The 15,235-nt window shown below is 41.7% G+C and overlaps 1 protein-coding gene across 1 annotated transcript in view; it reads left to right on the forward strand.

Annotated features, from left to right (window-relative positions):
* The window catches only part of csmd2 (CUB and Sushi multiple domains 2), a 1,700,996-nt gene that overhangs the window by 1,185,408 nt on the left and 500,353 nt on the right, over positions 1 to 15,235 (forward strand). The window contains exons 11-12 of the mRNA XM_048558072.2: positions 9,001 to 9,104; positions 11,272 to 11,384. Coding sequence (XP_048414029.2) covers positions 9,001 to 9,104; positions 11,272 to 11,384 — 217 coding nt within the window. The remainder of the gene's footprint in view (positions 1 to 9,000; positions 9,105 to 11,271; positions 11,385 to 15,235) is intronic.

Below are 15,235 nucleotides of genomic sequence, written 5' to 3' on the forward strand. Positions count from 1 at the left end.
TCACAACAACTTTCCTATAGCAGGGAGAACAGAACTGCATGCAGTATTTCAAAAGTGGCCAAATCAATGCTCTGTACAGGCACAACATGAACTCCCAGCTCCTCAATGTATTGACCAATAAAGGCAAGCGTACAAAACACCTTCTTCACAACCCTGTCTACCTGGGTCTCCACTTTCAAGAAACAATGAGACTGCATTTTTTGGCCACAGAGGCTGAATTTATGTGAAGGTGCATAAAAAAATACTTAAAAACGTACTCTCATTGGCTTCTGACATGCAGAACTTAATGATTAGACAACAGTCACAATATAATGGCTTAATAGATCTTGATGTTTGCAGGTCGTTGCTAAGCAACACTTCTCCAGGTCCTTGGTGCATTGAAATCTAAATGCAATTTAGAAAAAAGTGAATTAATTACTGAGGTAAAAGTGCTTTTTAGATCAACATTTCTCAATTTACTAATTAGTGAGCCATCAATGATTTTTGTTCATTTTGAATTGTACCCTCTTTAAAAGCAGCAATTTTTTACGTTCTGCCCGTTTAAACTGATGACAAATGATGTATTTCAGTGAAGTGCGCAATGTGTTTTGTTTTGTTACCCTGAGGAGCTCCATGGACTGAGATTATTAGCCTCTAACAACTGCAGCCATGGTCTCTTGTGCTGTGTGATTCCAACCAGAGGAGAGCTTTTCCCTTGGTTCCCAATTACAGCACTTCAGTTATACCATGGCTCTTGGATACATCAGCCGGTCAGATGCTGCCTTGATGTCAAGACAGTCACTTCACCTCGACACTTTTGTCCAGAAAAAGACCAAGTCTGTGGGGTTTGGAGCCACGTGACCTTGAGAGAATCCAAACTGGGCATCTGTCTGCGCGTTGGGTGCAGTTAACAGGTTTATGAAGCTTATGTGCTGATGTATTCTTCTCCCTCTCACACTATGTGCTTTAGACTTTCTCTATTTCCCAAGTCCATGGTTCACAACAAGGGGACTTTTAATTTGTGCACACTGAAACATCGCGTGCCCTGACTTTTAATCCTTTCTGACTGGTGTTTGATCTGATGTTTGGTCATGAGCTTGTGACACCAGTTGCTTCCTGGCTTGTTTTAGTCGGAACTTGAAGTGATGGGGGCACCTGTCAGCTGGTACATAAAGCCTATTAATTCTAGCTATCAGTTCTGAAAAAGAGACATTGAATTCAAAACATTAACTCTACTTCCCTTTCCACAGATGCTGACAGACTTGCTGAGTTTCTCCAGAATTTTCTGTCCCTTTTTCACTTCAGCTAACACACTGACACAACAGTAAGAAATTTGAATTGCATCAAGTTACAGAAACTGATTCTTCTATATCTATATTAATAAAGCTGCATTTATAGCCTAGACGTACACAACACATATAAAATTTATGGAACTCAATCAAGGTTCAAGGATTGATAATAATTGATTTGTTTCAATGCATTAATATTAAAACCAAACAATTTTTAGCTAATGTACTGATGTAATAATAAAGTAAAACTAATTCTCGTCACCCCAATATTACCAATAACTGTAAAATTCTAATCATATTCTAGGTTCACACAAGCTTTGATGTTCTGTTTTTGGAGATGACTTCTGTGTAGCAGGCCAGAAGGAGCAATAGAGAGGGCAATGTTGCAAGCACATCTAGATATCCACCCTGTCCACCTTTCTGAAATGCAATCACAGGGCACAAAATCGAACTCCCCCAACCTCCTCCACTCCCCTATTTTGAAGCACCTTCTCTTTCCTGGCCACCTTGAGAGCTGCTGCTCCTTTCAAGTTGGCAAGTCTCTGATCAGGCTCTAGTTTCAAGAGCCCACTTTCTATCCTTAATGGGACATCAGACTTGTCTAAGATCAATAAAGGTATCCTCCTTGAAAATCTCCAGGCATGACTGTTACCCCAAATACGGTGGTGGAGAGAGGAATACATGTGGTTTGGAACCTCAAATGTAGTCTCAACCTTTGTTTCATGTTGTTTGTTTACATCAAGGATACAATTGTTATTTGATGTTACCATTCATGGACAGTTTCTCAGCAATATTCAACTCAATACTCAAATACTGCCTTTCATACTTATTAGGGAGAGGGTAGTTTGTTGGTAATGTGCGGGTTCTGTCCAGGTAATGACATAGGTTCAAATCATGCCATGGTGGCTGAATGAATGTAAAATTAGCTATTTAATAGATGTAATGAATGGTTCTCGAAGTAAAGGCTAGTTTCAGTAGTGGTGAGGTCTAAACAACCATGGAGTTTCATAAAACCCCATCCTGCCCCCTCTGTTAGGGAAGGAATTCTGTTGCCTTCACCTGGTTGGGTCCACATGTGATTTCAGACCCCCAGCATTGTGCTCAACTCTTGACTGTCCACAGACAAGAGGTGGCAACAATAAAGCTGTATCAAACCATTTCACAAATGAACACTCAGATGAGCCACTGTGGTTGAAAAAGGTGGCTCACCGCTTCCATCTCAAGGAGAAGCAGCAAGAGCTGTCCTTGCCAGAGCAGGCCACAACCCGTGGAATAGGAAACAAAATCTGATTGTGCTGTGTATAATTATAAATTTGTAGCAAAATGTTTATCAAAGTAAGATCTGACTCTCATTTGTATACATTTAAGTCAAAGCACAGGAAATAACTATGCCAGCCATTCAGTTCATGTTGAGATTTACTTTCACATGAGCAATAAAGTAAATTAAAACATATTTTTTTAAAAAATGGTTAATTTGTGCTGTCTATGGTAACCATGGTGTGGAGGTATTGGTGTTGAACTGGGGTAGACAAAGTCGGAAGTCACACAACGCAAGGTTATAGTTCAACATGTTTGTTTGAAATCACAAGCTTTTGGAGTGCAGCCCCTTCGTCAGGTCAAGAGCTGCACTTGTGATTTCAGATAATCCTGTTGGACTATAAACAGGTGGCGTGTGATTTCTGACTAGGTTAAATTTAGACATTACAGTAAACTTTGTTGAGAGTGGCTGCAAGGGACCACTCCTGGAACCTAATCAGACAGGTATCTTTTAACCTGGTCAGTTTTTGAGCCTTCTGGAAAGATTTCTAAGAATCTGTTAAATACAGATTTTCACCTTAAAATCAAATAATTTATGTGGAATTGCCCAGATTCTTTGAAGTTCAAAGTGTTGTGAATGTTTCTGAAGCAGATCCTTATCTTTGAAGGAAAACTCAGGCATGAGGTTTCCCCTGTTGAAAAAAGTAATTACATTCCTCATCACAAGCTCACAAGCCCCACTTTTAACTGGGATAGAAAAATAGGCACATTTACTTCTTTCTGAGTTGTGAATAATCTCGAGATAATCCTGCGCCCTTTAAAGAATGAATAGAACAGTAACCGAATGGGTCCAATAAAGTTCCGACAACCCATTTAATCGAAGTATTATTCAGGCAGTAAAAGCCCTGTGGAATTTCCTAGCTCAGATGGGACCTATTTACCCCTTTTTTTCATGCTCGTTTATTGAAAGAGCTGTCTGCTTTGCCTCATTCCGTTGTAAATTTATCAAATCAGCTCGGACTCAGGATTGATTTTTCCGTCATTTTAACACTGGGAACAATAGGAAAGCCATCAACTGTAAAATGATGGAGTATCCTTTTAAAATGCTGGGAAAGTGCAGGCTGAATAGGAGGAAAATTATTTACAGAAACATCCTGGAAGTTAACATTTCAACTCTGATTCACTGTATATGCTGTGCTGCTTTATTTTCTTACTCCTATAGATGGATTTTTAAAGAAAAGTCGTCAAATCTCCTCAAAGCAATTCCCTGCCCCAAACAGTATTTTAATTTAATATTTATAGTGAGTTTCTGATAAAACAGAGCAATATTAAGTGACATCTTGTTGGGTTTCTTACTTGCTGCTTTGTATATTTGATGGCTTTGGTCTTAAGAGCCTGAACATCTTTTGGATGCCGAAGTAAATTGAAGATCAAAGATGTAGCCTATTTATCAGATAGATAGTGTGTGCTGCGAGTCTGTGTTTGATTTCATGAAGACAGCTAAATTCTACACACGGCCGCATGTCGCAAACCTTTCAAAACATTACAGTGTAATTGCCACTTGCTGATGTAATCTGAGCATCACAATAAATAAGGGTATCTTTAGTCAGCTGAGAATATCACAGAAAACAAAGCAATTGTTTTAAAGTTAGGGAAAAACTACCTTCCTCATAACTTTGCTGAATGGCACAGTCTTGTTATTCATAATTGTGTTCTACACAGAAGGTTTTTAAAAATAAAATAAATCTCACCAGATTTAATTTAGTCATGAACTAATTAAATTGACTGCATTGAAGGCTTTGTGGTCAGAGGACACAGGCTTAATTCTGGGATAAATGGAATTGCAAGTGAAGGAACTTTAATTAATGTTCTGGGAAACAGCTATCTGCTGGCATTTTGGCAAGAGGCCAGGGAAAGACAGCCTCCCATTGGAACAAGATCTGAGACGAGCATGGATTGCCACTGAGATCAATAGTGGGGCAGAAACCCTGGATCAGTGCACTGCCATCAAGATTATTGCTAGATTATAGATGGCAGATTTTAATTTCTGTTTGCCTACAGTCGGTGAAGTTTTGCAATGTTCAGTCTATCATGCCTGTGCCAGATCTCTCCAAATTCAGTCCACTTAGTAGCACCTAATTGTTTTTTTTTATATATCATTGTGAAATATTTATCTTCATCAATTAAGTCATTAAAAATGCAACTGTTTGCACTATCTCTAGGTCTTACGAGTAATCAACTGCAAATTATTTCTCAACCAACGTGTTTTGTGGCTTCACAAGAGTTTCTTCATTCATTGGAAGTGTTTATAGATATCAATGATCTGGCGCTCACATCGCAGCTTATTTTCCTGAAATATCTGCTCTCCTTGTGCTTTGTTTCCTGTCTAGGCCCAGGAGTCCTAGAAGTTCATGCCCAGTATCATTAACAAGTCTCAGGAGCATTCCTGGCTGGGCCAATCATTAGCCAAAAGTCACGAAATCTATGCACAAATTCAGTTCTGTGAGACTGACTGCTGCTTATTGATCATTAGGATGCTAGTGCCTTGAGATAGACATGGTGACCTCCTCTTCCTCCAATTAAAGAGGGAGCTTGGAGCAAGTTGAATGAGTAGGGGAAAGGTCGTACAAATTACAGTTGCTTTTGTAATTTTGAATGTAAGAGAAAACGTTCCCATAAGTGCTTTGTGAAATGGTAGGTCTAAACTACAGTATCTAAAATCAATATCAATATAGTAACATCAGATTCAGTGGTCCTTTCAGCAACCTGGAATTTCCACCAGGATGTGATCTTTCTTCATCTCACATTTTCAGAAATTATCTAAACCATTGAAAAGATCATATAATTCTGGGGAGGCAATGGCCTAGTGGCACTATCACTGGACTGTTAATCCAGAGACCCAGATAACATTCTAAGGACCTAGATTTGATACGTGCCACGGTAGAACTTGAATTCAATAAATATCTGAAATTAAGAATCTAATGATAACTTTGAAAAACAAATCTGGTTTACTAATGTCCTTTAGGGAAGGAAACTTCCATCCTTACCTGGTCTGCCCGACATGTAACTCCACAACAGTGTGGTTGACTCATATGTGCCCTCTGGGCAATTAGGGTAGGGCAATAAATGCTGGCCCAGCAAGTGACACTCTCGTCCTGTGAATGAATAAAGAAAAAATAAATTAAGCACAAATTATACTCAGCACAAATGGAGCTTTTGCATCCTTTATTTACTGTTTGACTCATATTTTTCCAGAGTTTCTGATACCGATTTCCATGATTAATTCTTTGAAACTGGCCTCAACTGTGCATAAGACAGGTCAACAGAGAAGTTACAGTTTGTCATTTACTGCTTTGCCAGAGCCTACTCTTTGAACCCTCTTCTTCAAGAGCCAGCAATCAGTGCAATGCTGTAAAAGGTTCTGCCTTATTCAAAAGGTATAATGGGGCTTTTGAGAGTGACCAGTTACTGGATAACAGATCTGAACCTGGAATAGCAATTTTACACTTGTGCGGTGTTGTTAAACATCAACTGGGGAGGCGTTGGCACAGTGGTGATTTCACTGGGTCAGCAATCCTACATCGATACTCTGGGAACGACAGCAGTTGGTTGAATTTCTATTCACTTCCATCAAGTTCTTCAAGGACCGCAACTTTCCCCCAACAGTGGTCGAGAACGCCCTTGACCGCGTCTCCCGCATTTCCCGCAACACATCCCTCACACCCCGCCCCCGCCACAAACGCCTAAAGAGGATTCCCCTCATTCTCACACACCACCCCACCAACCTCTGGATACAACGCATCATCCTCCGACACTTCCGCCATCTACAATCCGACCCCACCACCCAAGACATTTTTCCATCCCCACCCTTGTCTGCTTTCCGGAGAGACCACTCTCTCTGTGACTCCCTTGTTGGCTCCACACTGCCCTCCAACCCCACCACACCCGGCACCTTCCCCTGCAACCACAGGAAATGCTACACTTGCCCCCACACCTCCTCCCTCACCCCTATCCCAGGCCCCAAGATGACTTTCCATATTAAGCAGAGTTTCACCTGCACATCTGCCAATGTGGTATACTGTATCCATTGTACCCGGTATGGCCTCCTCTACATTGGGGAAACCAAGCGGAGGCTTGGGGACCGCTTTGCAGAACATCTCCGCTCGGTTCACAATAAACAACTGCACCTCCCAGTCGCGAACCATTTCCAATCCCCCTCCCATTCTTTAGATGACATGTCCATCATGGGCCTCCTGCAGTGCCACAATGATGCCACCCGAAGGTTGCAGGAACAGCAACTCATATTCCGCTTGGGAACCCTGCAGCCCAATGGTATCAATGTGGACTTCACCAGCTTCAAAATCTCCCCTTCCCCCACCACATCCCAAAACCAGCCCAGTTCATCCCCTCCCCCCACTGCACCACACAACCAGCCCAGCTCTTCCCCTCCCCCCACTGCATCCCAAAACCAGTCCAGCCTGTCTCTGCCTCCCTAACCTGTTCTTCCTCTCACCCATCCCCTCCTCCCACCCCAAGCCGCACCTCCATTTCCCACCTACTAACCTCATCCCACCTTCTTGACCTGTCTGTCTTCCCTGGACTGACCTATCCCCTCCCTACCTCCCCACCTATACTCTCCTCTCCACCTATCTTCTTTTCTCTCTATCTTCAGTCCGCCTCACCCTCTCTCCCTATTTATTCCAGTTCCCTCTCCCCATCCCCCTCTCTGGTGAGGGGTCTAGGCCCGAAACGTCAGCTTTTGTGCTTCTGAGATGCTGCTGGGCCTGTTGTGTTCATCCAGCCTCACATTTTATTAACCTGGAATATAAGCCATTTTCTGTAATGCTGACTTATAAAATAATCATTGCTTTTTGTAACAATCCAAACAGTCCAATAGCGTCTTTTAGGAAATTAAATTTACCTAATTTGGCCTACCAATAATTCCAAACAGACAACAAGCTTCCCTCTGAAACTGCCCAGCAAACCACTTACTTCAGGGCAAGTTATGAATGGGCATACTTGCCTGCGATGACCGCATCCCATCAAATTATAAAACAAATCTTCAAGTTTAGTTATTAGATTATTTTAAGATAGATTTTACAGCTTTTCATAAAATTTCAGCTTCTGTCTCTATCCAGTCTGTGTTCTGCAATTTTTGTGTTGCTCTGTGTAAAATTTACCGAATGGTGTTTTGTTTTTAGTGCTTTTACATTTCCTGGTTGGCTGTCTGTGAGAATTAATTAATGTGAATGGCTATTTGACCAACTTGATAACATTAGTGCGGCTCTGTGAGAAGAATTCCATTGGAGAATGCTAGAATCCACTGCACAAGGAAAGGGGTAAAGTTCTTGCCATGGAGACCACGAGACTTCTCATAAGAACATAACAAATAGGAGCAAGGGTAGACCATCTGGATAGTCAAACCTGCTCTGCCATTCAATAAGATCATGGCTTTTCTTTTTGTGGACTCAACTTACCTGCTGGCTCACCATAACCCTTAATTCCTTCACTGTTCACAAATTTATCTATCTTTGCCTCAAAAACATTCAGCTGCTTCATTGGGCAGAGAATTCCTCAGATTCACAACCATTTTGGTGAAGCAATTCCTCCTCAATTCAGTCTTGAATCTGCTCCACTTTATTTTGAGGTGGTGCCCCTGGGTTTGAGTTTCACCTGCCAGTGGAAGCAAACTCCTTTCAGAATGTTTTATGTTTCTATGATATCCCCCCTCTGTAGACTAGATACTCTGATGAAAGTGATTTTCTTTTTTGTTAAATCCATTCTCAGTTGTACAATCCAACTGCAACAATTTACAAGTTTTTAATGCAGCAGTGAATATTTTTTGAAAGCAAGAAAGCAAGACTCGGGTCTGAACCCAGAACATCAGCCTTCCTGCTACTCTGATGCTGCTTGTCCTGCTGTGTTCATCCAGCTCTACACCTTATTATCTCAGATTCTGTAGCATCGGCAGTTCCCACTATCCCTGCTTTAGGAGTTGGGGGTGTGCAGGACACCTCTTTGCCCTTACTACTGACATCATAACTCCATCACTTCCTGATGGCCAGAGTTCCAATGACAAAGCTAGTCCTCGGGCAGTATTATACGGGTGCTAGCCACTGCCTCCTCAGTGGCATTGTCGTGCAATAGAGCCATTGGCAGTCTACTCTTGGCATATGGGATTTCTACCATGGGATTCTTGATGCCAGGGTTGGCACACCAGTGTCCAGTTAAATGCCTCAAGTGACACATTGATGCGTGGGCTTTCCCTGAAAGAAGTGAGATAGGACGCTCACTATCATTGCAGCCAGTGGACAGGTCACCTATCACTTGCATTGTAAGCTATCTTTTGTGTCTAATATCCTGGTGTGGGGAGCATCTTAGCTACCCTTGGCAGTTAATACGACGAACCAGCTCTGATTATTTTTTCATGCTGCTGTCAATAACTTTATTAACATGTCAACTACTGTCCTAATAGGTGATTAAGCTGACTTTTGATGCGTTTGAATTGGAAAGAGGCTACGACACATTAACAGTTGGGGATGGTGGGCAGCCTGGAGAACAGAAAACAGTGCTTCATGTGTAAGTAATGTCTTTGTTGAATACAGGATAGGAAGATGCAAATTTTCCACTCAGTGTTCTTGTTTGCCAGGCTTTTAGAGATCCTAGAAATTAAGCTTCTTTTTTAATAGGCAGAGGGCCAAGAGACACCTTGTTAAAAGTTTTCAGTTTACTAGAAACTGAGTGCAATACACCAATATATTAGTAAATGGTTCCACATAGTTTTGTTTTACTATCATTTTAAGATGCTTAAAGTTGAGTGTTTTTTTTCTCTGTTCATTCATTGGATGTGAGTATCGGCGGCTGGGCCAGAATTTATTACCCACCCCAAATTGGGAAGATGGTAGCGAGCTGCCTTTTTGGACCACTGCAGTCCACATGCTGACAGTAGATCAACAATGCTGTGATTGTAGAGTTCCAGGGTTTTGACGCAGAAACACTGAAGAGACTGAAATGTTCACAAGCATTAGCTTGGAACATTTCTTTATGACAAACTGATGTTTAGCAGTTCTAATTAAGCTACCAGATTACCACTCAAGTGTAAAAAGAATATTTCTTCATTTTAACATTCCTTGTTAAACTATCATCTAAACTATAAAAGAACTATAAATTAAAATACAGCCCAAATGCACTGGTTCATGACAACTTTTACCTTTGTCAAAATACATTTTTGGGGGTGACATGGTGGCTCACTGCTTTGCACTGTTGCCTCACAGTGCCAGGGCCCCGGGCTCAGTTCTAGCATTGAGTGATTGCCTGTGTGGAGTTTGCATGTTCTCCTCATGTCTGCGTGAGTTTTCTCTGGGTGCTCCGGTTTCCTCCTACAGTCCAAAGATGTGCAAGTTAGGTGGATTGGCCATGCTAAATTGCCCAAAGTGTCCAGTGATGTATAGGTTAAGTGGATCAAAAGGAATCAGGAAGCCCCCAAAGCAATCTCAGCAACTCTACGAGCCATGTTAACTTCTGAAGAGTCATCCTGTGGAACAAAGAGGGACTGACCAGTTTGGGAAAGTGATGCTTCAGCAAGAGACCAGTCCGTTTTAATGCCCTGACATTTTAAGTGGAGGTTGTGAACTGCATGCTCGCCCTAAATGGGTGCCCATACAGGGACAGCTCTGTATTTGAGCCAGCAGTGCATTGCATGGTTTCTGTGCAGGAATAGGTCTGCAAGGGTTTGACAACATAGAACAGAAAAAGCATGGGTGGTGGTGGGCCAAAATATCTAATTTTGTGAGTATTCTGCTCATTCCAGCCACTAAAAATATAGATTTCTTTTAGCCACTTAGTCATTCCAGTTCTGACAGCAACAAGGTGTCCACAATGGGTGTTGCACTCAGTCGACTGTAAAAATGGCTTGTAAGACAATAATAAGTGCAAGAGCGTACGGTTCCCAACTGAATCTCTAGCAGCACCAGTTGCCTGACTTTATGTTTGCTATTAATAGAGGCAAGAATGGCAACACGACAATTTTCATTTCAATTCCTGTTTTCTGCCAGTTTCCAGTTAGCTTTTCTGTGACTTTTTTGCACCTGAAAGAGATGCTTTATCTTCTGGATAATGACACAGGTTCTCAAGATTGATGTTCAGGTGACTTGTTCATTATGCTGAGGACAGCAAGCTAATGCCATCCAAATCTTCAAGAAGAGAAACTGGTGAACTTCCCTTCAGGAATGTAAAGCTACTGTTTAATGACTGCAATCTGTACCACTAAGAATTCAGACATAACACGGTGTGGAGCTGGATGAACACAGCAGACCAAGCAGCATCAGAGGAGCAGGAAAGTTGACGTTTTGAGTGAGACCCTTCTTCAGAAAGGGTCTCGACCTGAAATGTCAACTTTCCTGCTCCTCTGATGCTGCTTGGCCTGCTGTGTTCATCCAGCTTCACACTGTGTTATCTCAGATTCTCCAGCATCGGCAGTTCCTACTATCTCACTAAGAATTCAGTTGGGATCTTGGGAAACACAAATGTTGAGAGAGTACAAAAGGTAACTGCTGAATTATTCACTTTCGGATAATGGCTTAATTAGTTCATCGCATCATTATCATCAACTTCACGTTTCAATTACTCCTCACTTTATGACATTTAAGATGCCATTAGGATCTGATTTTGGTTTAATTTTCCGACATTTGGAATGAAGTCAGGTTGTTCTAATCAGTTATTTTTTTTCTGATTTTCTCCCTGGCAGTTTGACAGGGACGGATGTTCCTGACCTCATTGTGAGTGTGAGTAATCAAATGTGGCTGCAGTTCCAGACCGATGAGACCAACAGTTTGCTGGGTTTCAAGGCTGTATTTTCAGGTACTATGTACAGTAATGAAAATTTTAAAAAAACATTCAAAGTGTAGCAAATGCTGCCTCAAACTGTGTATCATTGGCTAAACTAAATGCTGTGGCTCTGAAAAGAATCTGGATTAATGTAATTGTCCAAACATCACTTAGAAGCACCTCGAATACAATGTCTGTTTATACCAGGTTGCTTATAAGCAGAGCTATGATTTCAGGCATTTTAGAGTCTCAAAGGCAATGCAGAGACATGAAGCAAAAGAAAATGCGATGAGGAGGAGGAATGGAAACTCAGTGGAGAAAGGCATAGAGCAATTGTTTCAGAACACACCTGCCACACTTTGACAATATTTGATTTCTATTGTGACAGACTGAGGGTCAAAAGTATGAGGAGCTGCTGAGTAGGGACTGGCATTTACCAACAAAATGATTTGTTGTGTCTGTAACGTGCATACCCTTTGCAAAATAATGTTCTGTCGAAAATCTCCAGTGTTTGATAAAGGAGGAGTGTGCACTGATTGAAATTGTAAATATGTCAACCTGAAGTCTGATGCAATAACATTACACTCACAAAGAATAATTGCAGGACAAAAAGAACCAAAACACGATTTACAGATCATTTGTTAAAGACATTTAAATATTTGACATTTGCAAGGAACATTTACTGTTCGGAATAACTTGAAGCGGGTGATTGGGGAGAGAAACAAATTCCAGACATTAATTATTGTGGAGTCAAAAAAACAGGAACATTGTGGCTCAGAGACACACAGAAACAAGATACCCAGTGAGAAAATCTCCGATAGGGAGAAAGCACATGGATGCTTTAAGCATTAGGATGATGTCAGTTGTTGTAATATTGTGCAATACAACATTATAGGCATATTGGAGAGGTTGCTGACTTGATGGATGAACAAGCAATGCAGAGCTATAGATTATTCAATTAAGAAGAGTAGAAACAAATAGAAGTTTTGAAGCTCTATATGTCAATGATATTTGGGAGGTTAAGGATGTAAATTCTGGGTCAGGTGGAGAGTTTGTAGTGATTTACATTTGTTAGATATTTGCAGTACGTAAAGGACAAGCTTACCTTCTGAAGCGTGCTACACATCACCAGTTTATGATAAGCATGAACAGATAAAAACACAAAGGTTATTTCAATGGAGTCTTCAATCAACCAAATATAAATATAAATATAAATTTGGAGTCTTGAGTTAATAAATATAATGTATGAGTGTATGTCTCCTATGTGACCTACTGCATCATGGAAACATGAAAGACATTGCAAAATGACTTGGAGATGATGAGTGACCCATCACAAGAAATGGAGATGTGGCATCTTTGAATAGTGGTCACCACAGAACATTTAGTGTGACCTGGAATTCAAAAAATACTGAACACCAAGAACTAGTACAATAATTTCAAAAGGCTAACTTTAAGGATTTAGGAGGCTGAAATGTGCCATTCAGCTCTGAGCGTGTACCACACTCAGCGTGATTACAGCACAACTGTGTCCTAAGTCCACTTGACAGTTTGATAAGTTTGGTTCAGAAGAATTTATCAATCTCTGTTTGATCTCGTATCAACTGCAGTTTTCAGAGTGGGTTCCCAGGTTCCACTACATTTTATATGTTTCTTAATTGCACTCTTGAAAAATCTGACTCGTATTTTTGGACACTCTCCCCAGTCCTATCCACACCAGCTAACAGAAATAATTTTCACTACACATCCTACCCTCGTGCCTTAAAATATTGAAAACTTCAAATTACCCAGTCGCGAACCATTTTCACTCCCCCTCCCATTCTTTAGATGACATGTCCATCATGGGCCTCCTGCAGTGCCACAATGATGCCACCTGAAGGTTGCAGGAACAGCAACTCATATTCCGCTTGGGAACCCTGCAGCCCAATGGTATCAATGTGGACTTCACCAGCTTCAAAATCTCCCCTTCCCCAACCGCATCCCAAAACCAGCCCAGTTCGTCCCCTCCCCCCACTGCACCACACAACCAGCACAGCTCTTCCCCTCCCCCCACTGCATCCCAAAACCAGCCGAGCCTGCCTCCGCCTCCCTAACCTGTTCTTCCTCTCACCCATCCCTTCCTCCCACCCCAAGCTGCACCTCCATTTCCTACCTATTACCCTCAACCCACCTCCTTGACCTGTCCATCCTCCCCGGACTGACATATCCCCTCCCTCCCTCCCCACCTATACTCTCCTCTCCACCTATCTTCTTTTCTCTCCATCTTCGGTCCACCTCCCCTCTCTACCTGTTTATTCCAGAACCCTCACCCCATCCCCCTCTCTGATGAAGGGTCTAGGCCCGAAACGTCAGCTTTTGTGCTCCTGAGATGCTGCTGGGCCTGCTGTGTTCATCCAGCCTCACATTTTATTATCTACTTTTCTGTATCCTCTTTTTATAATTTGGTCTTTGGAATTCATTCTGATAAATGGGGCAGAACGGTGGCTCAGTGGTTAGCACTGCAGCCTCACAGCGCCAGGGACCCGGGTTCGATTCTAGCCTTGGGCGACTGTCTGTGTGGAGTTTGCACATTCTCCCTGCGTCTGTGTGGGTTTCCTCCAGGTGCTCCAGTTTCCTCCCACAGTCCAGAGATGCGCAGGCTAGGTTGATTGGCCATGCTAAATTGCCCATCGTGTTCAGGGATGTGTGGGTTATAGGGGGATGGGTCTGGGTGGGATGCTTCAAGGGGTGGTGTGGACTTGTTGGCTGAAGGGCCTGTTTCCACACTGTAGGGAATCAAATCTAATCTAATCTAAATGCTACAGCTCCCCAAGGCCAATTTAGCCTTCCTAAGGTATGGTGCCCAAAATCACTCTCAGCATTCAAAGGGTAGTTTGCGCAGGGATTTATATAGCTTTAGTATGAATGCTTCTAGTCAATAATATACTTTCAGTTCCATGACCATCAACTGCAGTTGACAGTCATTCATGAAGAATATCAAGTATCTCCTGGAAGTCTAGATAAATAGCATTCAGAGACATTTCCTTATACATTACTTTAATCACCACCTTATGGAATTCAAGTAGACTCAGCCAGCATGATCTAACCTTTACAAATCCAGCAAAGTTGGGTCTCTCTGATCAGCTTGCAGATATTTTAGATTTTCCATCACACTTTCCTTTCCTGTCTGAATTGTATTTTCTTGACGTCAGATATCAGCCTGCATATTAATAATCTCTTGCTTTTTGTGATTTTTCACCATTCTTAAATTAAGATCTGTGTTCGGGTACATTTTCAAATGGCTTTACCACTGTTGGAATCAAAAGACTAGGTTACAGTCTGACAGGTTCATTTGAAATCACAAGCTTTTGGAGTGCAGCCTCTTCCTGGGTATCATGTGACTTCTGACTTTGTACACCCCAGTCCAGCACTGGCACCTCCACAGCATGAAATTGAGAGCATTTAGATTTGACTTTGTTTCCTGGCTTATATCTTCCTTTCATGAAATGAGTAGAGAACAGATTAAGTGGCCATTTATGTAATGGCTCTGTCCGGGATCTTACCTTGTGTAAAATGGTTGTCATGTTTGCTTGTGGATGACACATCAAGAATAATTACTGGCGGGTGCATTGTGTTAGATATTTTTCATAGATTTCAATCTTTGTTGTGTATGAATGAAAGAATTCAGAGCCCGACATTTGGTGTTCACCTTTTTTTGAATATGCGTCTTTTCTTTACAAATGCTGACTGCAAATACAAAATAAATTAGATTACCTTCCCTACAGTGTGGAAACAGGCCCTTTGGCCCAACAAGTCACTTAATAACATAAACTTAATGAGTATTTTGCGTCAGTCTTCACATTGGAAGGCACGAGTAGAATGCCAACAATTAAGGAGAGTCAGGGGGC

The sequence above is a fragment of the Stegostoma tigrinum genome, chromosome 24 (assembly GCF_030684315.1).
Source record: "Stegostoma tigrinum isolate sSteTig4 chromosome 24, sSteTig4.hap1, whole genome shotgun sequence".
Lineage (NCBI taxonomy): Eukaryota > Metazoa > Chordata > Chondrichthyes > Orectolobiformes > Stegostomatidae > Stegostoma > Stegostoma tigrinum.